Raw genomic sequence first — 25337 nt, 5'->3', positions numbered from 1 at the left:
AAAGCAGCGAGCGGTAGAGAAGTGAAACGGTCCGAGACAGAGATCAAACACAAGGATTCGTCACAAAACGCTGGAGTACAGGAAATAGAGCCTAAGGGCTAGATTTACTAAGCTGCAGGTTTGAAAAAGTGGGGATGTTGCCTATAGCAACCAATCAGATTCTAGCTTTCATTTATTTAGTACCTTCTACAAAATGATCGCTAGAATCTGATTGGTTGCTATAGGCAACATCCCCACTTTTTCAAACCCGCAGCTTAGTAAATTTAGCCCTAAGAGTCTAGCAACATACTGTGAGTTCTAATTGGGCGGGATCCTTGTCTATGATCCTTGTCTATGATCCTTGTCTATGATCCTTGTCTTGTTCACATGACCGCAACTTTAAAACTTGCGCCTTGTCAATCGTGTCCATGGGCCGAAGTGGGAGGGGCTTAGTCACCATTGTAACCAATCCAATCATCTGCGCAAAGTAATGATGTGCGCATCTTTTCACACTGACGCGGGAAGCTTGAGGTGTCAAACGCACCTCTACATAAACCATAGCTCCAAATTGGTATCCGTTATTATTAGGAATTAGGTGGAGATCAGATCACATTTTAAGTGAAACAAGCAGATATACGAAAAATTCTGTGCGGTTTTCTCATCGCTGTCGGTGTATCTCTGACACACAATTTTCCATACTGTGATTGTACAGAATGTTCCCAGTTCACAGGGGTGGCTCCTGGAAAAATGTGTTCTTCTTAAACTCCGCTTTTACCTTCTATCCCCCCTGAGTCTTCCTCCTTACTTCATGGTGACCTGAGCACCGAGACGGACTTCCCTCAGGTTCTTCCCTTTGGCAAACGTGGGGAACTCTTTCTATTAAGCCAACCTTTCAACCGATCGCCCAGTCTGAAAGAGTCCAATCAAATTGCTGTATTATACGACCGTGCCAATCTGCAACGCAAATGCTCTGTTGGGACATTGCACGTCTGCTTTTCCAACCAATGCAGGTGCTTTTACGCATGACTTCGTGGCTTTGCGAAGTTGGGTTCGTCTACATTGCTGCACGTCAGGCCCACAAAGGAACAAACGACAGAGCCCATCCACCAGTCCCATCGCTCTCCCCTCTCTCACAATCTGTCCTACGTCTTGGATAAATTCCCTTTTGGTTTTCCCTCGGCAAAGGAGCTGATTATTTTTAAAAATTGATTTCTACTCTGATTCGTTATCTCTCTCCTGCACTGATGCCTACTTTTATTTCTCCTTTATTGGATAAGCCCTTAGGGTTTGTTCCGTTAATTACATATAAACATCTTAGCGGCGCTGACAGATGAGCGATAGGGCTGACGGCGCTGCAGACAGGCAGCGGGATGGGACAGTCGCATAGGGACGGGCGAGAGGAGATTGGCCATTTAACATGTAGGCTGTCGGCAGACTGCGGAGAGAGGATTTAATACAATACGTCATCCCTTAAATGTCTTACATCACAGATTAAATATGTGAACGTCCAGTTTTATGTTGACATCTCCATGTCTTGCTTACAGACTCAAAGCAAGAGCCTTAAGCCGCAAGGTGTTAAACAGCGCCAAATGCCATATCGGCGGTTAAGAAAGCTTACCTCCGAAAACCTTTTATGTATTTGTGTATGTTAGTATTTATTTTCTATAACACAACTTGTACTTTAGTTTGTGAGACTCTATTGAAAGTTGGGTTTTTAAGCATGAATTGGTAGTGGCTAATTTCTTTGCCAACGTCTTATCAATTCTTGAGAAAACCAGCCGCCTCTCGTTCCCTCCCTCTATAAAATCATGTGATCATTCATCGCCAATCAGGAGCTTTCCAGGCTTCCTGGCGTTGGATGATGTCACGGGGGATGCTTCTCAGGCGCGCACTGAGCATGCTCCTGCCAGTACTTGCTATGGTCGCCAACTTCATCATTACGCTCATTGAATATTCATAGCGGGTCAAAAGATGGCTGACTCCGTGCTGACGTGTGGAAAAGGTGAATCCACGCAGGGAATGTAATATATTATATATATTATACGTGGTCTGTTCAGATATGTGTCATGTGTTATTTTGTGTACTCTAACCACTTAATGACCATATAGCTTTAATATATTTAGTATGTATTATATTATTTAGTCTAACCAAGCACATTTTTATATGTTTGGCACTAAGTGCTTTCTCCATATTGATTGCGTGACATAATTTTGCTGGGCTGGTCGGGGTCCTTGGGGACAGACTGAATGGACATAACCTAATCAAGCAATTGATCACATGTAATGATGACATGCCAGCTAGCAACAGATCACTATTAATACAGATAGCTCTCTCTGCCTCGGTCTGACTAGGTAACCAAAGGTTTCCAGAGAAAATCCAATTCGGAAAGACTGCTTCCGAACCGCGCTGGTATTTATCAAAATGCAGCTATACCAATTTTTTTTTTTTATTTTATTATTTTTATCATCCCCTTATTGCAGCAATATAAAAAAAAACGCCTATCGCCACCATTTATCAAGAAAATATCGGCGGGGCAGCTTAGAGAAATTGGCCTGGTGGTTAAGGGTTAACTTTTTGCATGGGGGAGCCTATTTCAGAACACTTGTGTAATAATATAGGATGTATATAATAAAATTATCTCATAACAGATTAAAATTATAATGTGAATAAAGCATTTTTATTTTTTTTGTATTGAATATTTTATTTTTCAATTTTTGGAATAAGTTGAATCTAAACCCAAAACCGTCCATGAGCAAGGATTTTTCCAAATGGGAAATTCAGTGCATCTTGCCCATGGCGGCGTTGTCATGTGTGGAGAACACTGATTGGTCACTGTTCTCTTCCTCCTGTCACATGACAGTCACATGACTCACCTAGCTGTAGCGCCAGAGAATTGGTGAGACAGGAAATGGATTTGGAAGGCCATCTTACCCTATTGCTTAGTCTCTTTTAAATAATCTCATCTTCATGTGTCTGTGGGTACATAAATAAGCGCATTCCTACACCTGACCTGGGCTCAGCAATAATATTCCCCTCCGCCAAGCTCCTCCAATTAGAAGGTGCCAATATTTGAACCCCTGCACATGCCGCCATTTTCAAACGCTTGAACAGGGGCAAATATCGTGAGATCTGTGGGAGGTGCACGTTTTGCACTTTGGCAAAGACCTTTAACCCTATTGCTTCTCCGAGTTGCTCCCAAAAACCACCAGTATTGCATAGCCAGGATGAACGATCATTATTTGGAAATGGGCAGCCTGTAACGTAGTCTAAGTGCCCCTTGCCCCTAGACGTTATGGAGTCAGCGTGGCTGGTTTTAGACCATTACAGCGGCAGGGTCTGAGTCAGTCCCTGGCACTGTAACCCATAGCCGTAGATTAAATCATCGGCAGAGCGTTCATCCCAGAGGTGCCCGCATCACATCATCCACAGGTAATGGGAAAACAGTGCAGGATAGGTGGGAATGTAAATAGACATATTAATAAACGTTCGCAGCCTCCCCCCCCCCCCGCCCCCGGGCCGACTTTGGCACATCAACAGGAACATTCCCGCTGCCCTTGCTGAGATGTTTACAGTACAGACTATTAATGGCCCCACAGAAGCAATTTTCAGTTTCCAAAGTCTTCAAACACAAAGACAGTCCCTGGGGCGACTTCACGGCGTCACCTGCCCTTCACCCCGAAATATGTGACAGAAAAGACACAAACGCAGCGTCTCAGGGATGTGTAGTGTAAAGCGAAGCTCCTGATCTTTATAAGTAGGTTGTAATACTCGTATAACTGATGTTGTAACTGTATCCTGCGCCTACATCACTACATCTCCTCGGTACCACTGTATCCTGCGCCTACACCACTACGTCTCCGCGGTACTACTGTATCCTGCGCCTACATAACTACATCTCCTCCGTACTACTGTATCCTGCACCTACATAACTACATCTCCTCCGTACTACTGTATCCTGCGCCTACATCACTACGTCTCTGCGGTACTACTGTATCCTGCGCCTACATAACTACATCTCCTCCGTACTACTGTATCCTGCGCCTACATCACTACGTCTCTGCGGTACTACTGTATCCTGCGCCTACACCACTACGTCTCTGCGGTACTACTGTATCCTGCGCCTACATAACTACATCTCCTCCGTACTACTGTATCCTGCACCTACATAACTACATCTCCTCCGTACTACTGTATCCTGCGCCTACATCACTACGTCTCTGCGGTACTACTGTATCCTGCGCCTACATAACTACATCTCCTCCGTACTACTGTATCCTGCGCCTACATCACTACGTCTCTGCGGTACTACTGTATCCTGCGCCTACACCACTACGTCTCTGCGGTACTACTGTATCCTGCGCCTACACCACTACGTCTCCGCGGTACTACTGTATTCTGCGCCTACATAACTACATCTCCTCCGTACTACTGTATCCTGCGCCTACATAACTACGCCTCTGCGGTACTACTGTATCCTGCGCCTACATCACTACGTCTCTGCGGTACTACTGTATCCTGCGCTTACATCACTACGTCTCCGCGGTACTACTGTATCCTGCGCCTACATAACTACATCTCCTCCGTACTACTGTATCCTGCGCCTACATAACTACGCCTCCGCGGTACTACTGTATCCTGCGCCTACACCACTACGTCTCTGCGGTACTACTGTATCCTGCGCCTACATAACTACGCCTCCGCGGTACTACTGTATCCTGCGCCTACACCACTACGTCTCCGCGGTACTACTGTATTCTGCGCCTACATAACTACATCTCCTCCGTACTACTGTATCCTGCGCCTACATAACTACGCCTCTGCGGTACTACTGTATCCTGCGCCTACATCACTACGTCTCTGCGGTACTACTGTATCCTGCGCTTACATCACTACGTCTCCGCGGTACTACTGTATCCTGCGCCTACACCACTACGCCTCCGCGGTACTACTGTATCCTGCGCCTACACCACTACGCCTCCGCGGTACTACTGTATCCTGCGCCTACTTCACTACGTCTCCACGGTACTACTGTATCCTGCGCCTACATCGCTACGTCTCCGCGGTACTACTGTATCCTGCACCTACATCACTACATCTTCTCGGTACTACTGTATCCTGCGCCTACATAGCTACGTCTCCTCCGTACTACTGTATCCTGCGCATACATTGCTACGTCTCCTCCATACTACCGTCCCCTGTGGCCAATGTCTGTTACTTTAGCATAAGGGTCATAACGTAAAGTTGCACACCCTGTCAACTCTAATGCTTAAGTAACAGAGACCAGATCCCTACACACCGGCCACTGTCAGGCATCGGTCGCATTGTACAAAAGAAATAGACAGGTTCAAATAGTTTAGACTCCTCCCACAGCCCTAACTTGATTGAGAGATGGCACTCCCACGTTGCCTTTTAAAGGAGGTGCTGTGTTTGTATTGCTCTCATTGGAGGCACACACTGCCAGCTGTGCAATGAGATGCTTTTAAACCATTTCAACACACGTAAGTTAAATCAGACTCTTTACTATTATATTCTCACACATATGCCCTCCACCTGTATATCTTAAACCTATGTGCACTGCTGCACAGATGTGTAACTCTGATTACAGCCTATATCTGCAGAAATACCTAACTCCTCTTTTAGAATCCTGTGGCAAACATTAGGTACTCCCTCTTTTGGTAGTGCTATACTTTGTATTTATACCTCTAGCAGTGTAATAGTACTGCTACATGTGAATATAGTACTGTAATACCCAATGCTCCCAGGTCTAGTAGTGTAATACTCAGCTCTCCTACGTGTGAATGTAATACTGTAATACCCAATACTCACTGGTCTAGAAGTGTAATACTCAGCTCTTCTACATGTGAATATAATACTGTAATACCCAATACTCCCTGGTCTACCAGTATAATTACTCAGTACTCCTACGTGTGAATGTAATACTGTAATACCCAATACTCCCTGGTCTGGCAATGTAATACTCAGCTCTCCTACATGTGAATGTAATACTGTAATACCTAATAATCCCTGGTCTGGCAATGTAATACTCAGCTCTCCTACATGTGAATATAATACTGTAATACCTAATAATCCCTGGTCTGGCAATGTAATACTCAGCTCTCCTACATGTGAATACAAATACAATACTATAATACCCAATAATCCATTGTCTAGCAGTGTAATACTTAGTACTCCTACATTTGAATATAGTACTGTAATACCCAATACTACCCAATCTAGCAGTGTAATACTCAGTACTCCTACATGTGAATATAGTATTTATAATACCCAATACTCCCTGGTCTGGCAATGTAATACTCAGCTCTCCTACATGTGAATATAATACTGTAATACCCAATACTCCCTGGTCTAGCAGTGTAATACTCAGTACTCCTACATTTGAATATAATACTGGAATACCCAATACTCTCTGGTCAAACAGTGTAATACTCAGTACTCCTACATGTGAATATAATACTGTAATACCCAATACTTCCTGGTCTAGCAGTATAATACTCAGTACTCCTCTTTTGAATATAATACTGTAATACCCAATACTCCCTGGTCTAGTAGTGTAATACTCAGTTCTTCTACATGTGAATATAATACAGTAATACCCAATACTTCCAGGTCTAGCAATGTAATACTCAGGTCTCGTACATGTGAATATAGTACTGTAATACCAAATACTTCCTGGTCTAGCAATGTAATGCTCAGGTCTCGTACATGTGAATATAGTACTGTAATACCCAATACTCCCTGGTCTAGCAGTGTAATACTCAGTACTCCTACATTTGAATATAATACTGTAATACCCAATACTCCCTGGTCTAGCAGTATAATACTCAGTACTCCTACATTTGAATATAATACTGTAATACCCAATACTCCCTGGTCAAACAGTGTAATACTCAGTACTCCTACATGTGAATATAATACTGTAATACCCAATACTTCCTGGTCTAGCAGTATAATACTCAGTACTCCTCCTTTGAATATAATACTGTAATACCCAATACTCCCTGGTCTAGTAGTGTAATACTCGGTACTCCTACATTTGAATATAATACTGTAATACCTAATACTCCCTGGTCTAGCAGTGTAATACTCAGTACTCCTACATGTGAATATAGTACTGTAATACCCAATACTCCCTGGTCTAGCAGTGTAATACTCATTACTCCTAAATGTGAATATAGTACTGTAATACCCAATACTCCCTGGTCTAGCAGTGTAATACTCATTACTCCTAAATGTGAATATAGTACTGTAATACCCAATACTCCCTGGTCAAACAGTGTAATACTCGGTACTCCTACATTTGAATATAATACTGTAATGCCCAGTACTCCCTGATCTAGAAGTGTTATACTCAGGTCTCCTACATGCAAATCTAATACTGTAATACCCAATACTCCCTGGTCTAGCCGTGTAATACTCAGTATTCCTACATTTGAATATAATACTGTAGTACCCAATACTCCCTGGTCAAGTAGTGTAATACGCAGTACTCCTACATGTGAATATAGTACTGTAATACCCAATACCCCCTGGTCTAGCAGTATAATACCTAGTACTCCTACATTTGAATATAATACTGTAATACCTAATACTTCCTGGTCTAGCAGTGTTATACTCAGTACTCCTACGTGCAAATCTAGTACTGTAATACCCAATACTCCCTGGTAAAACAGTGTAATACTCAGTACTCCTACATGTGAATATAATACTGTAATACCCAATACTCCCTCGTCTAGCAGTGCAATACTCAGTACTCCTACATTTGAATATAATACTGTAATACCCAATACTCCCTTGTCTAGCAGTCTAATACTCAATACTCCTACATTTGAATATAATACTGTAATACCCAATACTCCCTGGTCAAGCAGTGTAATACGCAGTACTCCTACATGCGAATATAGTACTGTAATACCCAATACCCCCTGGTCTAGCAGTATAATACCTAGTACTCCTACATTTGAATATAATACTGTAATACCCAATACTTCCTGGTCTAGCAGTGTAATAGTCAGTACTCCTACATTTGAATATAATACTGTAATACCTAATACTCCCTGGTCTAGCAGTGTAATACTCAGTACTCCTACATGTGAATATAATACTGTAATACCCAATACTCCCTCGTCTAGCAGTGCAATACTCAGTACTCCTATATGTGAATATAATACTGTAATACTCAATACTCTCTGGTCTAGCAGTGTAATACTCAGTACTCCTACATGTGAATATAATACTGTAGTACCTAATACTCCCTGGTCAAGCAGTGTAATACTCAGTACTCCTACATGCGAATATAGTACTGTAATACCCAATACTCCCTGGTCTAGCAGTATAATACTCAGTACTCCTACATGTGAATATAATACTGTAATGCCCAATACTCCCTGGTCTAGCAGTATAATACTCAGTACTCCTACATTTGAATATAATACTGTAATACCCAATACTCCCTGGTCTAGCAGTGTTATACTCCGTACTCCTACATGTGAATATAATACTGTAATACCTAATACATCCAGGTCTAGCAATGTAATACTCAGGTCTCGTACATGTGAATATAGTACTGTAATACCAAATACTTCCTGGTCTAGCAATGTAATGCTCAGGTCTCGTACATGTGAATATAGTACTGTAATACCCAATACTCCCTGGTTTAGCAGTGTAATACTCAGTACTCCTACATTTGAATATAATACTGTAATACCCAATACTCCCTGGTCAAGCAGTGTAATACGCAGTACTCCTACATGCGAATATAGTACTGTAATACCCAATACTCTCTGGTCTAGCAGTGTAATACTCATTACTCCTACATGTGAATATAGTACTGTAATACCCAAGACTCCCTGGTCTAGCAGTGTAATACTCAGTACTCCTACATTTGAATATAATACTGTAATGCCCAGTACTCCCTGATCTAGCAGTGTTATACTCAGGTCTCCTACATGCAAATCTAATACTTTAATACCCAATACTCCCTGGTCTAGCCGTGTAATACTCAGTACTCCTACATTTGAATATAATACTGTAGTACCCAATACTCCCTGGTCAAGCAGTGTAATACTCAGTACTCCTACATGTGAATATAATACTGTAATACCCAATACTCCCTGGTCTAGCAGTGTAATACTCAATACTCCTACATTTGAATATAATACTGTAATACCCAATACTCCCTGGTCAAGCAGTGTAATACACAGTACTCCTACATGTGAATATAGTACTGTAATACCCAATACTCCCTGGTCTAGCAATATAATGCTCAGTACTCCTACATTTGAATATAATACTGTAATACCTAATACTTACTGGTCTAGCAGTGTTATACTCAGTACTCCTATGTGCGAATCTACTACTGTAATACCCAATGCTCCCTGGTCAAACAGTGTAATACTCAGTACTCCTACATGTGAATATAATACTGTAATACCCAATACTCCCTCGTCTAGCAGTGCAATACTCATTACTCCTACATGTGAATATAGTACTGTAATACCTAATACTCCCTGGTCTAGCAGTGTAATACTCAGTACTCCTACATGTGAATATAGTACTGTAGTACCCAATACTCCCTGGTCAAGCAGTGTAATACTCAGTACTCCTACATGTGAATATAATACTGTAATATCCAATACTCCCTTGTCCAGCAGTGTAAGACTCAATACTCCTACATTTGAATATAATACTGTAATACCCAATACTCCCTGGTCAAGCAGTGTAATACGCAGTACTCCTACATGCGAATATAGTACTGTAATACCCAATACCCCCTGGTCTAGCAGTATAATACCTAGTACTCCTACATTTTAATATATTACTGTAATACCCAATACTTCCTGGTCTAGCAGTGTAATACTCAGTACTCCTACATTTGAATATAATACTGTAATACCTAATACTCCCTGGTCTAGCAGTGTAATACTCAGTACTCCTACATGTGAATATAATACTGTAATACTCAATACTCTCTGGTCTAGCAGTGTAATACTCAGTACTCCTACATGTGAATATAATACTGTAGTACCCAATACTCCCTGGTCAAGCAGTGTAATACTCAGTACTCCTACATGTGACTATAGTACTGTAGTACCCAATACTCCCTGGTCAAGCAGTGTAATACGCAGTACTCCTACATGCGAATATAGTACTATAATACCCAATACTCCCTGGTCTAGCAGTGTAATACTCAGTACTCCTACATGTGAATATAATACTGTAGTACCCAATACTCCCTGGTCAAGCAGTGTAATACTCAGTACTCCTACATGTGACTATAGTACTGTAGTACCCAATACTCCCTGGTCAAGCAGTGTAATACTCAGTACTCCTACATGCGAATATAGTACTGTAATACCCAATACTCCCTGGTCTAGCAGTATAATACTCAGTACTCCTACATGGGAATATAATACTGTAATGCCCAATACTCCCTGGTCAAGCAGTATAATACTCAGTACTCCTACATTTGAATATAATACTGTAATACCCAATACTCCCTGGTCAAGCAGTGTAATACTCAGTACTCCTACATGTGACTATAGTACTGTAGTACCCAATACTCCCTGGTCAAGCAGTGTAATACTCAGTACTCCTACATGTGAATATAATACTGTAATATCCAATACTCCCTTGTCCAGCAGTGTAAGACTCAATACTCCTACATTTGAATATAATACTGTAATACTCAATACTATCTGGTGTAGCAGTGTAATAATCAGTACTCCTACATGTGAATATAATACTGTAGTACCCAATACTCCCTGGTCAAGCAGTGTAATAGTACTCCTACATGCGAATATAGTACTGTAATACCCAATACTCCCTGGTCTAGCAGTATAATACTCAGTACTCCTACGTGCAAATCTACTACTGTAATACCCAATGCTCCCTGGTCAAACAGTGTAATACTCAGTACTCCTACATGTGAATATAATACTGTAATACCCAATACTCCCTCGTCTAGCAGTGCAATACTCATTACTCCTACATGTGAATATAGTACTGTAATACCTAATACTCCCTGGTCTAGCAGTGTAATACTCAGTACTCCTACATGTGAATATAGTACTGTAGTACCCAATACTCCCTGGTCAAGCAGTGTAATACTCAGTACTCCTACATTTGAATATAATACTGTAATACCCAATACTTCCTGGTCAAGCAGTGTAATACTCAGTACTCCTACATTTGAATATAATACTGTAATACTCATTACTCTCTGGTCTAGCAGTGTAATACTCAGTACTCCTACATGTGAATATAATACTGTAATACCCAATACTCCCTTGTCCAGCAGTGTAATACTCAATACTCCTACATTTGAATATAATACTGTAATACCTAATACTCCCTGGTCAAGCAGTGTAATACGCAGTACTCCTAAACGCTAATATAGTACTGTAATACCCAATACCCTCTGGTCTAGCAGTATAATACCTAGCACTCCTACATTTGAATATAATACTGTAATACCCAATACTTCCTGGTCTAGCAATGTAATACTCAGTACTCCTACATTTGAATATAATACTGTAATACCTAATACTCCCTGGTCTAGCAGTGTAATACTCAGGTCTCGTACATGTGAATATAATACTGTAATACTCAATACTTTCTGGTCTAGCAATGTAATACTCAGGTCTCGTACATGTGAATATAATACTGTAATACCCAATACTCCCTGGTCTAGCAGTGTAATACTCCGTACTCCTACATTTGAATATAATACTGTGATACCCAATACTCCCTGGTCTAGCAGTGTAATACTCATTACTCCTACATGTGAATATAGTACTGTAATACCCAATACTCCCTGGTCTAGCAGTGTAATACTCAGTACTCCTACATTTGAATATAATACTGTAATGCCCAATACTCCCTGATCTAGTAGTGTAATACTCAGTACTCCTACATGTGAATATAATACTGTAATACTCAATACACTCTGGTCTAGCAGTGTAATACTCAGTACTCCTACATGTGAATATAATACTGTAATACCCAATACTCCCTGGTCTAGCAGTGTAATACTCAGGGCATAGTGTAATCACATCCTGGGGATCCAGCAGTGGATGGGTTAATCCCAGTGCCTCTGTGTTGGTGTCACACAGGGAGCAATAAGACTTCGGGGGATTAACTCATTTTTCTAAAAGAGGCAACTTTATAATGAGCTGGAAAAATCACAGAATGGGAATTATTGATTTTCCTTCTAGGTCGGATGGAAATATTAGCATATACATTGGGGGGCCGCTGCAACCACCACCCTCTGGGGAAAGTGCTTCTTAATACCCCTGGGTACATCTGTCCTTATTAATACCTCTATAGAGAGTCACCAGAGAACGGTTATATGACAGCCTTGTATAAAAGATCAGGGGTTTAGTATTCGGCAAGAAGTGATTGCATGTCTCTTATTTATATATTTATACTGTATCTTTCTGTAGATGTGTGATTACCCGGTGCTGCCTCTGTGCACAGAGTCCTCGGCTCGGCTGTCCGGACTCACTAATGTCTAGTGTTCTACATCCCACCAAGGGGTATAAATCTCTTTCTCTGTCTATATTTCACACTGTGTGTGACAGCTGCAGATGTCTCAAATTAGATGCATGTACGAGCGTTTAACAGCTGAAATGCTCCCCCCCCCCCCGTTCCACCCTTCCCCTACCAGTTCTGTGTACTGTCCTGCGATTCAGTCCTAGGGAGGGTACCGCACGCTGTCATACCGTGCAACCGGTGCCGTCCTACTATCAGGCTTTCCTGGCCTCCGTGCCAAAGGTCTGAACATCCTATTAAGTCTTCCCACACCCCCGATAACTAATAAATACATTTAAAAACCCAAAGACATTCTGAGCCGCCAACTGAACCATTTTTCTTTTTGCAAATTGTTTTTGAAATAAAAATTCTATGTCACATCCCCTGCACGACACGACTCCGAGCCAACGTCCCTATGACACGGAGGACCGGTCCCCCTGCATAGTGGAATGTTAAAACCAAGGGGATGTCACGGCCCCTCTCCTCTCGGAGATACACAGGCCTTCCTATAGTAGCGATATTTAGCAGACATGGGACTAAAGGCACACTAATAACAAGCCTAAATCTCTATATCTGAGCAAGAAACTCCTTTACACCTTTTCCTGCTCTATGAAGGGCAGGAAGTTCTCTCTGACAAAAAACCAAAATCTGAATATTGTTTAGCAGATGGTGCCAGAGACAGGCAGCCTTGACTTGTAAGAAGGAAGCATCTGGTGACTGCAGAACGAGGGAGATCTCATTGTACATTCTACCTGCTTCCCTGGGCTGCTGCGGGTAGAGAGGAGAAGACAGGGGGATGTCTGTTCCCTCGAGTGCATGTACCCAATGCAGCTACAAGACACGTTCCTGCTCGGGAAATATACTCAACAGCACAAAGATGCTTCTCTGGCCGTGTGAAGTAATGACACATGTACAGTACCTTGCTGATGTTTGTCTCTATACCTCCCTGACACCTGTAGCCATTTTCCTCCCAGCATTCACCGGTCAGCAGATCTCCATCCATACATTATAAATATATTATATATATATGTGTGTGTGTTATATCTGAGCCTGCAAATCACGTCCCCCCCCCTCTCTTCTCTCTTTGCTGCTGCTGTGATTGAGACACTTCTGGGAAATAGCTGGATGCTTAATTTCCTGAGGATGGGAAGAGAGAGCAGTCAACATACTAAGTGTGCACATATATATGTGTGTGTGTGTGTGTGTGTGATTCCCGACATCTAACTCTTTCAGAGCCAGAGCGAAGCTGGCAGTGAAGGAGAGAACGCTCGCATGCAATCATGAACCAAGCAGAACCTGTGAGCAATTCTCTGGTATCATCCTCTCTGGACTGCTAAGCAGGGAGGGGGGGGGAGAGAAGGAGCCATTTTTCTACAGTGTGTTCTGTACAGACTTTCACATCCACTCCCTCCTTCTCAGTGTCAGGGAGAGGGGAGAGGTGCCAATCCCTACCTTTTCGTATAAACCCCATGACAGTTCTGTCTCAATGACCATCACAACTATTCCAAACATCCCGAAAATCAGAGCGTAGTCGCTCAGCCTCTTCCGCTTCTCAAAAAGTGCTCTTCGGTGCCCCAGCTTGTACCCGATGTTTTGATGCTTCCTCTTGTTGGCTTTCGGATGGTTGTTGGTGCTGTTATTGCCTGAGTGTTGGTGGTTGTGGGTGGCGTTGGGGTGGTGGTGCAACGTCTGGTTGGAGTGGTGCTCATCCTTGGACGAGATGACTATCTCGGGCGCGTTGCTGGAGTTGAAGATCTGGAGAGGTTGGCTCTCCGGCTCGGATTCGATCAGGTTCCTTCTGGAGGCACTTAGTCGGCTGAGGGGCTTCATCACCCCTCCTGTGTATTTACAAGAGCTCATGGCTATTTCGGTGAACGGGTTGCTGTCCCTCCTGTGGACGAGTGGACTGGCTTGTCTGTGCTTGCATCCTCCGCCCGCTCCACTTGTAGACGCTGAAGTTGGAGAGTGTCCAACCAAGTGGTCACTTAAATTGAGCTGGCTGCCCTGTCTGGAGGAAGGGTGGAGAGCGGTGGAGTTGGTGGAAGGAGGTACCCTGAAAGCAGATGGAGAGGACTGCAACAGGCTGTGCTGGAAGCTCTGGCTCTGCAGCTGGTTGGCAGAGTCCCCCGATAATGGACATTGACACTTGGGCTCGTCTTCCATGTCTCCAACCCCTGAATCATGAAAATGACCAGATGTGTCCATGGTTTGGATGGGATGAGTTACCTTCAGCCCCCCAATCCTGACTCTCTATGTATATATCCTACAGGGGGGGGGGGGGGGCTGGAATAAATAAATACAGGCAAGTGTGCAATTCCTCCCCCAGGTGTGCCGTGGTCTAAAATCCTCAGCTCTTTGGCGGTAGTCCCCGGCTCCTGTGTGTCATTGTACGGGAAGGTGCTAGTGGCTCGGAGCTGTGTGCTTGCTTGCCTGGTCTCTCAATAGCTAGCTAGCTCTCTCCCTCCAGTTACCAAGCCAATCCCACCTCTTGCCAGCTCCCCCTTATTGGCTCCTCTGGCAGCTGTGACAAGCTGAGCCAGCCCTTACATCGTCACATTAACCCTTCTCCACAGCTAGACGTGCACAGGTGAAGCAGGCAGGGACTGTGGCTCCAAAAAATGAAGGCAGAGGTCCCGGAGACCCTCTTCATTTATCCTAGCAATCATCTGCTCCAACAGCTGCTACAGCCTCACACAACCTCTGGACATTGACAGGGGTCCTCGGAATGATTGTGGAAGGTGGGGGGGGGGGGGCAGGTAGATGAGAGAGGATTTAACACAGCATGTCACCCATTCACATTAGTCAATGGTGAACCTTAATAATAAGGGAGGGGGGGGGGTCACGTTGTAACGCAGTGCAGGCGTTGTCCCAGTTGCATTTAGATTGTAAGCTCTTCTTCTTGCTTCTCTATTCGTAACAGAATGAACCGTGTAGGTCTGAAACTAAATAAAATGTTGATTTATAGAAACGTCAGGAAGTCTCTGGGTTTTTCTGGAGTCCTTAATATTCCTCTGCTGTGGAAATATGAACTATTAACATTTGTGTTAGGGGGTTAAAGAAAATGCAAGGTCTTATATAGGGGACAAGAGACGGGGTTAATAAGGGGGAAACGCAGGTCAAGCACTGGAAAAGTGATTGTAAGCTCTTTTGAGCAGCGTTATCTTTGCAAATGTCTCTCCAATTGAGTCAATGTACTTTTTATACCCTGTGTAGCTCTGTACAGTGTTGCAGGGGATACCTGCAAATAAAACTATTGTGCGTTTTATATATAACCCAGAAGCCCCCCCCCCCCTCAGTCGGTGCAGAAGGGGAACGTTTGCCTCTCCTGGTGTTTTTAGCAGGGACTGTTGCCATGGACACCGCAGACATTTTTTATTTTTTTTATTGGTTCCCTGAGATATTATTAATGGAGAGCAAAGAGTCACACGTCTATAATTGTCTGCTAGAATAGGTGGCGGTTCCTCTGTCTTCCCTGTCACTTTGGGGTAATTGCAACACCTGCGCAGGAGCCTTTTGGGGAACTACAATACTCACAATGCCTTGGGAGGAAGCGCATCCAGGTGTGGGAAGGTGAGCATAGGCAAACCGAGGGGGGGGGGGGGGGTCCTAGTGCCTGGAAACCCCCCTCTACAAATCCTGCGTTTGTCCCTGATGAGATCACTCTCATGCAATGCAAAACTTTCAGCGTTTGTCAGAGAGAGGGAGAAATTCGGTACACCAGGAACACATCCTAATACTGCATTCAAACATCCTGCCGCTGTGCGAAGCTGCAAATGGGGCTGGATGGGTAGGGGAAGAGTTCCTGTGAGAAAATACTGGCGGAAACAGCGTCCTGCAGAGCTGTGGAGAAGTGATAAAAGTAACCCGCGGTTTAATGCATTCATTTCCGACCGGAAAAATACTCCCGGACTCCTCAGCGACTGTGCCACAAATGCACTACTCTTTCTGCCGGCAGACGTCCTGGCATTATGTGTGTGAGCTCTACCGGCATCTGACATCGTTCAGTTCTTGCGAGTAGACAGCAAGTCAATATCACCTCTACACAGGGGTTTTCCTGCGAGTCGGCGGTGCCAGGCTCCTTCCTCCGTCGCCCCCGTGGTATCCCAGTGGCCCCCCCCCCACTTCACGCTATGCATCTGTGACAGAGAATTTACGTTTTACAGGCGCAGGAAATGTGTGAGAAAACAGAGGTGAGAACATGGAAAGACGATGTGAAGGTGATATCTTGGTAATAGTGTTAACATGCAATGTATACCCCCCTTCCCTCCCAGTGAGAGAGGCCACAGTCTCAGAGATAGAATTATACAACGCTGTTGGTGAATACGTACCAATTACCCGTCTCCTCCGTCAGTTTCTTCACTACACTGTTTATTTTCAGGACACCTCCGAGACAGAATATTATTGCTATATATATGTCCGCCGCAGTATTTATGACAGCAAAAAGACTTGTGTTAAAACACTATGGCTTCTGTCAGAGCCGCAGGTGACCGGCTCGATGCTATAATTCAAATTTCCAGCTTGTGGGTACTCCCAGCCTGAGAGAATACCAGTTAGGTAATCACAACTCAAGAATATGAACAGGGGTGGATTATTATCAGCCAACTTTGGGCGGTAGCCAAGTGGCACAAACCTTTCTCAGTTAATTTCTGGGGTGTAATTGTGACATTGGATGTCACAGTGCAGACAGAGCTCAGAGGGGCGTTCCAAAACCTCTCCGCTCACTGTGCCATGTGACTGTGGTTGCCATGGGAGTCCAGAATCATAAATCAAGAATAGCTGCCTGAAGAAACTAACCAAGGAAAAATAATAAATACTAGTGTTGTTCTTATAGCCTGCCACAGTGTTTTATGTTACAAAGCACACTTTTTTTTTCTTTTCTCAGAATTGCTGCTTTAATGAACAGAAATTAGCGAAATTCTTCACCAACAATATCTAATTGGGGATTTAAACCCAGCACTTCTTAGTTTGTACATGTGTAAGACCTGTAATTGAAAATGAGTTTAGGGCTGCTGTTATCATGTAATAACTTCTGGATTACACAGGATTAAATAAACACACGGAGAGGTCTGTTAGAACGTACATGGTAAACGCTGAGTGGAAGAGAGAAGACCGTACATACATATTTTCCCAGTCACAGGAGCTTACAATCTAGTGGTATGTTAAGACACACTATCCCAATAAGTGGTATAGGAAGAGACACTAATTACACAGTAGCGGTATATAAAAGATCTAACCCAAGTGAGCTCACAATCTAATAAGAGATTCTGTCCAAAAGAACTTCCAATTTGGTGATCTGCTAAAAGTCCCTGTTACATTTAACTTAATATCACCTAGTCAAAGGAGCTTACACTCTAGATGTAAAACAGGAGAAGCTGTCTGTGGAAGATTACATGCTAGTGTTATATTGAGCGACTTTGCCTCCAACATACCGCCATCTAGTGGTACAACAGTGACACTGTCCCAAGGAGTTTACAATCTTTTGGCTTCACGAGAAACCTTACCCCATGGAAATAATGCCTCATTTATATAATGGGAGATTACAATCTAGCAATATAATGTGAGAATGACCAAAAGAGCTTACAGCCCCTATCCCACAGAGCTTACAATCTAGTTAATATATGATCCTGCAGCTCATATTCTCGTTGGGTAATTAAGGCTTATGAACCAGTGTAATAATTGGATTCTCTATGTCGTCCGGTGGGAGCTGTGTACTTTAATATTTCAGCTACTCCGACGGGACAGATATTGAATGGAAGACCTTACGGAGGTCAGGAGATAAACACACAAATCCCTGGTCCCAAGAGCTTTCAATCTAATTTTCTTTTCTCAATAAGCTTTTGTGGCCTGAGGTCAAGTAGAGATCATTGCTTGTTATTATGTTTGTCAATAGGCTATAATACCCCCCTCCCCTGTTACAAAAGTCCTGGCCCCCTTTCCTGCCACGGGTTAACCCTGTCATGACCGCAGCCGCTAGAAATCAATGAGCTTCTCACCCCCCACGGGAGCCCAGCACTATAAGCTGATTTCTCCACAATCTTTATTAATGATATGGAACAGCAGGTCTGTAGCACCGCTGGGAGAGTTCATGGCTGATCTTTTCTCAAGGTCGTGTCTCCTGAACAGATGTGCCTGCTTACTGAGGCGGGATTTTCCACATAGGGTGGGAGAGATGGCGGGCAGCAGGTGAGCCATCTGCCGCTCCTTCAGTAACAGTGTAAAGGGCTACCCATTGCTGTTAACACCACAAGGGGGCGCCCTCTGCAGAGGAGGTGGAACAGGGCAATCCTTCCGCTAACCACTATCCTTATCTGACCCCCAGCATTGTCTTACCTCTTCCTTATCTACTAATCAGTATCTGCCCCCACTTAGCCCCTCCTTATGTACTAATCAGTATCTGTACCTGCCCCCACTTAGCCCCTCCTTATGTACTAATCAGTATCTGTACCTGCCCCCACTTACCTCCTCCTTATGTACTGATCAGTGTCTGTACCTGTCCCCACTTACCTCCTACTTATGTACTGATCAGTGTCTGTATCTGCCCCCACTTACCTCCCCCTTATGTACTGATCAGTATCTGTACCTGCTCCCACTTACCTCCCCCTTATGTACTGATCAGTGTCTGTACCTGCTCCCACTTACCTCCTTATGTACTGATCAGTGTCTGTAGCTGCCCCCACTTACCTCCCCCTTATGTACTGATCAATGTCTGTACCTGCCCCCACTTACCCCCTCCTTATGTACTGATCAGTATCTGTACCTGCCCCTACTTACCTCCTCCCTTATGTACTGATCAGTATCTGTACCTGCCCCCACTTACCTCCTCCTTTATGTACTGATCAGTGTCTGTACCTGCCCCCACTTACCTCCTCCTTTATGTACTGATCAGTATCTGTACCTGCCCCCACTTACCTCCTCCCTTGTGTACTGATCAGTATCTGTACCTGCCCCCACTTACCTCCTCCTTTATGTACTGATCAGTATCTGTACCTGCCCCCACTTATCTTCTCCTTATGTACTGATCAGTATCTGTACCTGCCCCCACTTACCTCCTCCTTTATGTACTGATCAGTATCTGTACCTGCCCCCACTTTCCTCCTCCTTTATGTACTGATCAGTATCTGCCCCCACTTACCTCCTCCTCATGTACTAATCAGTATCTGTACCTGCCCCCACTTTCCTCCTCCTTATGTACTGATCAGTATCTGTACCTGCCCCCACTTTCCTCCTCCTTTATGTACTGATCAGTATCTGCCCCCACTTACCTCCTCCTCATGTACTAATCAGTATCTGTACCTGCCCCCACTTTCCTCCTCCTTATGTACTGATCAGTGTCTGTACCTGTCCCCACTTTTCTCCTCCTTATGTACTGATCAGTATCTGTACCTGCCCCCACTTACCTCCTACTTATGTACTGATCAGTATCTGTACCTGCCCCCACTTGCCTCCTCCTTATGTACTGATTAGTATCTGTACCTGCCCCCACTTACCTCCTCCTTATGTACTGATCAGTATCTGTACCTGCCCCCACTTACCGCCTCCTTATGTACTGACCAGTATCTGTACCTGCCCCCACTTACCTCCTCCCTTATTTACTAATAAGTGTCTGAACCTGCCCCCACTTACCTCCTCCTTATGTACTGATCAGTATCTATACCTGCCCCCACTCACCTCCGGTCAGTGGGGGCAGTCCCGTACGGCAAGGTGCGGTGCCGTTTGGACCCGTATAGGAAGGTACAGTCCTGGTCGGACCCGCATGGAGAGGTACGGAGCCGGTCGGACCTGTAGAAAGCGATGCTGTGCGGTGAGCAGTGTTCTGTAAGGAACAGCTGGGCAGACAGCTTTGGTGGCATCTGTGTGTCACACCCCAGGATGTCACAGTGCCAGCGGGATATTAGCCAGGCACCGCATTACTGCTAGAGCTGTTATCAGTATTTATAGCCCATGTTATAGGAGGGGCGGAGAACCAGTAACTATATCATGTACACGTGTCAGGGAAGATTGCTGGGAGCGGAGACACGACAAATACATTGAGAAATGAGATCTCCAGCCTCCTACGGACATCTGTACCAAGGAGTGACCTGCCATCATAATACTACATACAGAGCAGGAGGACTGATGCTGTGCTGGTGTCTGTATATACAGAATAATACCGGATACTGAGAATTACAGCCAGCATACAGAACATGAGAAGTGGCACTGTGCGTACATATAGACATTACAGTAGAACATCACAGTAAGGAGATCCTGGGCTGTAGATGTGACTCACAGTCCTCAGGCTGTGACATCACGGCTGTCCTAGGTAATGCCATTACAGACTAATCGCTGGCGTTTCTGCTGGGACGTCCTCCTCATTTTACGGGTAACGTGAGATCTGAACCCACCAGATATTATACTGACTATGGACTCATCCAAAGACTACACCACCTTCATACTAAATTAACCAACAGTACCCGACGTCGGAGAGACGCTTTCCTCAAATACTCAATATTCATGATAATATAATTCGTGTATGACACCGTTTTATAGCAGCGTATGATGTTACTTCTACGTAGACTGGGTACACCCTAACGTGTTTTCAGCCGATCGGGCCAATCAAATCATAAACGGCTATTCGCATTAGTGTGTACATTGCAACGATGAACGATGTTCATTCCAAAGCTCTTTGTATCATATGGATTGTAAAGTGGACTAAAAATCACGTTGAACGATGGAACGATGTCGTGCCGATTCTGCAGTGTGTACGCTCTCAGGACCGGCAGTGTCCATAGATCTCTACAGAGTGAGCAGAGTCACCATCTTTTCAGCCGATGGTTATGACAGATGAAGAGCACAGATCCGACGTGTAGGTGGGCACACATAAATCGGCATGGTGATCGGGACTTCAAGTCGATGGTAAAATCAGTCAAGACGGTGCATCGGGAGAAATTTTCTTTAGTGTGTACCCAGCCTTACTCTATCCAAACCCATTCCAGTTTTGTTTGGTTGGAGAAGAGGTCTTCTCCCGAGGACAGAGATTAGACATCACCTTGATGTGCGTTTGGAGGATCCTATGGGCACATCGGTTCCAAACCAAGGCGTACGGCAATCCATAAATGAAGATCGTGCTGAAAACATAATTATGTCCACAATTTGTGTTCGTTCATTTTTAATCCCAAGCACATAGCACCATTGTGTTTCGGAAAGAAGTACAAAACAGGGACCACGTACAATAGGTTATGACACTACAACTTTACATGAGAAGAGGGAGATCTCTGTTACAGTGTAACAGATTTTTCTAGGGATAAGGATAACTAGTGTCATTGCAGTTAACTGAGCAATAAGTGGTTTATCTTGTAATTATGTTACATTATTGCTCAGTAATCTGCAAGCAGAAAGATGCTCGGAGCCAGGGAGGGGGAGGGGGGCTTGGATGGTAATACATGTTATATTTACACACCAGAGTGCTACTGGCTTATAGAGGGGCCCACATCTATTATAGTAATTGCAAACACTGGATGGGTATCGACCGTAGGACAAAATTGATTATTCTCAAGTTGTTTGCAGGTAGCCATGGAATCGTAGATGAGCCATGGGGAGAGGCAGTACCATGGCTCAGCTACGATTCTCAAAAGTAAAACTCAAAGATACATTTAAAATAGACCAGAAACCATATAGGAAAAGTAAAACATCAAAGAAGTACTTAAATATATATCTGAATATAGTTGTGGTTGGTGCAAAACGACACATGACATATGTTGAGCTTAGGGACCAGCTTCATAGTGAAGGTATAGAAATTAAGCGTTTTCCCAAATAATTAATATGCCATATTCATGTTTAGTATGTATATGTGTGTAAATTTATGCTCTGTTCATTAAATTATATTTCTATGGTGCCCTGAAGAAATTATGTTTTATTTTTAAAACATTACTGACTAAAGTTTTTGGAACAAATGGGGACCCGAGAGGTCGTAAACTCGTTCAGTCTTTCCACAACAACTCTTTCTGTGAGGTCATAAGGAGGGGGGCAGACGGGGGAAAGAAATGTGTTTAAAGAGGAGAGCATGATCTGAGAAAATTGTTCTTCTCCTGGGAATCAAGGTATTATTGATAATTTGTTCCATATCGTTCTGATTGTCTCAGCACCAGAGATCAAGAAATCACATGAGTTTTTTCTGGTTTTGCATTTCTACTTTCTATTTTAAGAAACTTGTTTGCATAATTTTATATTACTGTATGTCATGTTATTATATCTTTTTATACTTTAAGCATTGAGACAATTTTTGTCATATTAAACTCCATTTAATAATGTTCTGTCTTTTCTTCTTAAAGGATTTTCAAGCTAGAGAAATTCTTTTAGTTATAAACGCTACATAACTAGACACATGGAATTGTTTAATTAACAGTAATTTTGGTTCATTTAGGCTGTGTGTATAGTGAGACAAGTCAGGGACTAACCAAAAACTTTTTGTAAGGGTGTCAACTCTTGAAACAAATCTTGGTGGTGGCAGTATTGCGTGTGAGGTACAATTCAGCAGGGATTTTAATCATTTTTATACAAACCTGTGGTTTATTGTGATTAACCGTTTGTCAAAGATGTCATGCAGGCTCTGGTGAGCGCTGTTTTATGGTAAAGTGAAAGGAGCAGGGTCCTCCAGCAGCACAGAGTATATCAGGAGATGAGTGATGTGTTAGTGAGGACAGGGCTGCATGTGACAGGGGCAGTGACATGATGTGAGGAGGGGAATGGAGGTAGCAGGAAGCCACAGACTGAGAGTTATATAGTGCAAGGAGCAGGGTCCTCCAGCAGCACAGAGTATATCAGGAGATGAGTGATGTGTTAGTGAGGACAGGGCTGCATGTGACAGGGGCAGTGACATGATGTGAGGAGGGGAATGGAGGCAGCAGGAAGCCACAGACTGAGAGTTATATAGTGGAAGGAGCAGGGTTCCCCAGCAGCACAGAGTATATCAGGACATGAGTGATGTATTAGTGAGGACAGGGCTGCATGTGACAGGGGCAGTGACATGATGTGAGGAGGGGAATGGAGGCAGCAGGAAGCCACAGACTGAGAGTTATATAGTGGAAGGAGCAGGGTCCCAGCAGCACAGAGTATATCGGGAGATGAGTGATGTGTTAGTGAGGACAGGGCTGCATGTGACAGGGGCAGTGACATGATGTGAGGAGGGGAATGGAGGCAGCAGGAAGCCACAGACTGAGAGTTATATAGTGGAAGGAGCAGGATCTCCCGGCAGAGTACGGATGAGATGTTCCTGTCACACGGAAAAGAGGGATAGTCCCAATTAGTAGAAACACAACAACGTACACTGCTCCCGTTTTCTAATGCCTCCAGATGATTTCTAAACACAGAAGTGCATTCATGCGGTAAACGTCAGCCTCTTTATAACGTCACCCTCCATATAACGCCAGTTACAATAAGGGAGCAGTAGTTAAATGACAGAGCAAGTGCAGGCTTAGTATTAAGCCTTATAAACACTCACAGTATCACTAGCACCAGATCTGATATTAAACAGGACACAGGAAGGAAAATCGTTAGCTCCCCGGGTGCAGAGAAAAATGTAAACCTGCCGGGCAGGGAGAAAGCATTAACATAAATTATCAGTACCGAGGTGTGAGGACACGTCTTCTAACAGGAGGTGTGATACACAGCGCGTTATAGGAAGTGCGCACTGGGTGTATCCTGTTCTGTCGCTAAAAACCGCCGAATACCTTTTTATGCTAGAAATAGCCGGCTGAGAAGTTTATTTATTTTTATTACTATCTACTAATCTATATATTTATAGCGTCTATCTCACTATAAGGCCTTAGATGAAATCTGGTCATACCACACCCTGTGTACCTCTGGTCACAGAACTCTGTGTTGACTTTTAATATCCTTAAAATTAGAAATATTGGTTAAGACAGCAGAGAAATAGAAAGTAATTGGCAGAGAATCAGGGGACCTCTATTCCTGACAGCGCCGTCCGCTCGTAGTCCTCGGAGGTCTGCGGTGGGATTCTAGGGGAACATTTTTGGCTTCCAGAATACTGATATTCAGTAGATGGGTCCTCTCTAGGCCGCAAGGGTACAGTGTGTATATGTGGCAGTGCAGGCATGGAACTGCCTCCCAGCAGGGGTTTACATTAGTACAAGTAACCGTATACAATTGCCAGCACCTTCATTCCACTGCGTTGTGTCTTCTAAGCGGGGTGATCTGGGAACGATGGTGCCCACAACAGAGATTGTTAGCAAAAAGGCAGTGCTGTAGGGTTGCACTGAACAGCAGATTTGTGATGCTTTAGCCCCACAGGGCGGGGGATAGGTGCCGCTTTCATATCTTTACCGTTCAACTTAGTGGTAGCGTTAAGATAAAAATGGCTGCATCTTGTACTCTGCTAGGTGTCGTTCTACATTTTCAGCAGATGGAAGCGGATCCCAGGCGTTCCTGATGAAGCAGAAACCCGTACAAAGTCATCAGTGTCTCTAGTAGAGAGGATAGTCACTGGATGACGTCATAATCAGGCTAGTCAATGTATGACATCATCAAAGACCCTGATAGTGGAGAGAGTCAATGTATGACAAAGAAAAAATATGGTGTTTTTTTTTTTTTACATGAATCCCTGTGTCAGGCTATAAGAAGAATGTTGGCACGCTGCAATTAATAATTCACGATTCTGAATTACCATGGCAACCACAGTCACATGGCACCTAATGTAAGGAGCAGAGAGGCTTTGGAACGACCCTCTGATCTCTGTCTGCACTGTGACACCCTCCTTCTCCCCCCTCTGCCTTCACATGACATGGTGAAAGCTGTGAGCCTGTGTCTGGCAGCCA

General features: G+C 43.8%; 1 protein-coding gene across 1 annotated transcript in view; it reads right to left on the bottom strand.

The window, feature by feature from the left end:
* The window catches only part of KCNN3 (potassium calcium-activated channel subfamily N member 3), a 66468-nt gene extending 51454 nt beyond the window's left edge, over window positions 1-15014 (bottom strand). Inside the window, exon 1 of the mRNA XM_075193164.1 lies at window positions 13981-15014. Coding sequence (XP_075049265.1) covers window positions 13981-14733 — 753 coding nt within the window. The 5' untranslated portion in view covers window positions 14734-15014. The remainder of the gene's footprint in view (window positions 1-13980) is intronic.
* Window positions 15015-25337: the final 10323 nt, after the last annotated feature.

This window comes from Mixophyes fleayi, chromosome 12 (genome assembly GCF_038048845.1).
Source record: "Mixophyes fleayi isolate aMixFle1 chromosome 12, aMixFle1.hap1, whole genome shotgun sequence".
In the NCBI taxonomy this organism is placed as follows: Eukaryota; Metazoa; Chordata; class Amphibia; order Anura; family Limnodynastidae; genus Mixophyes; species Mixophyes fleayi.
This window is presented reverse-complemented; position numbering and strand designations above follow the sequence as displayed.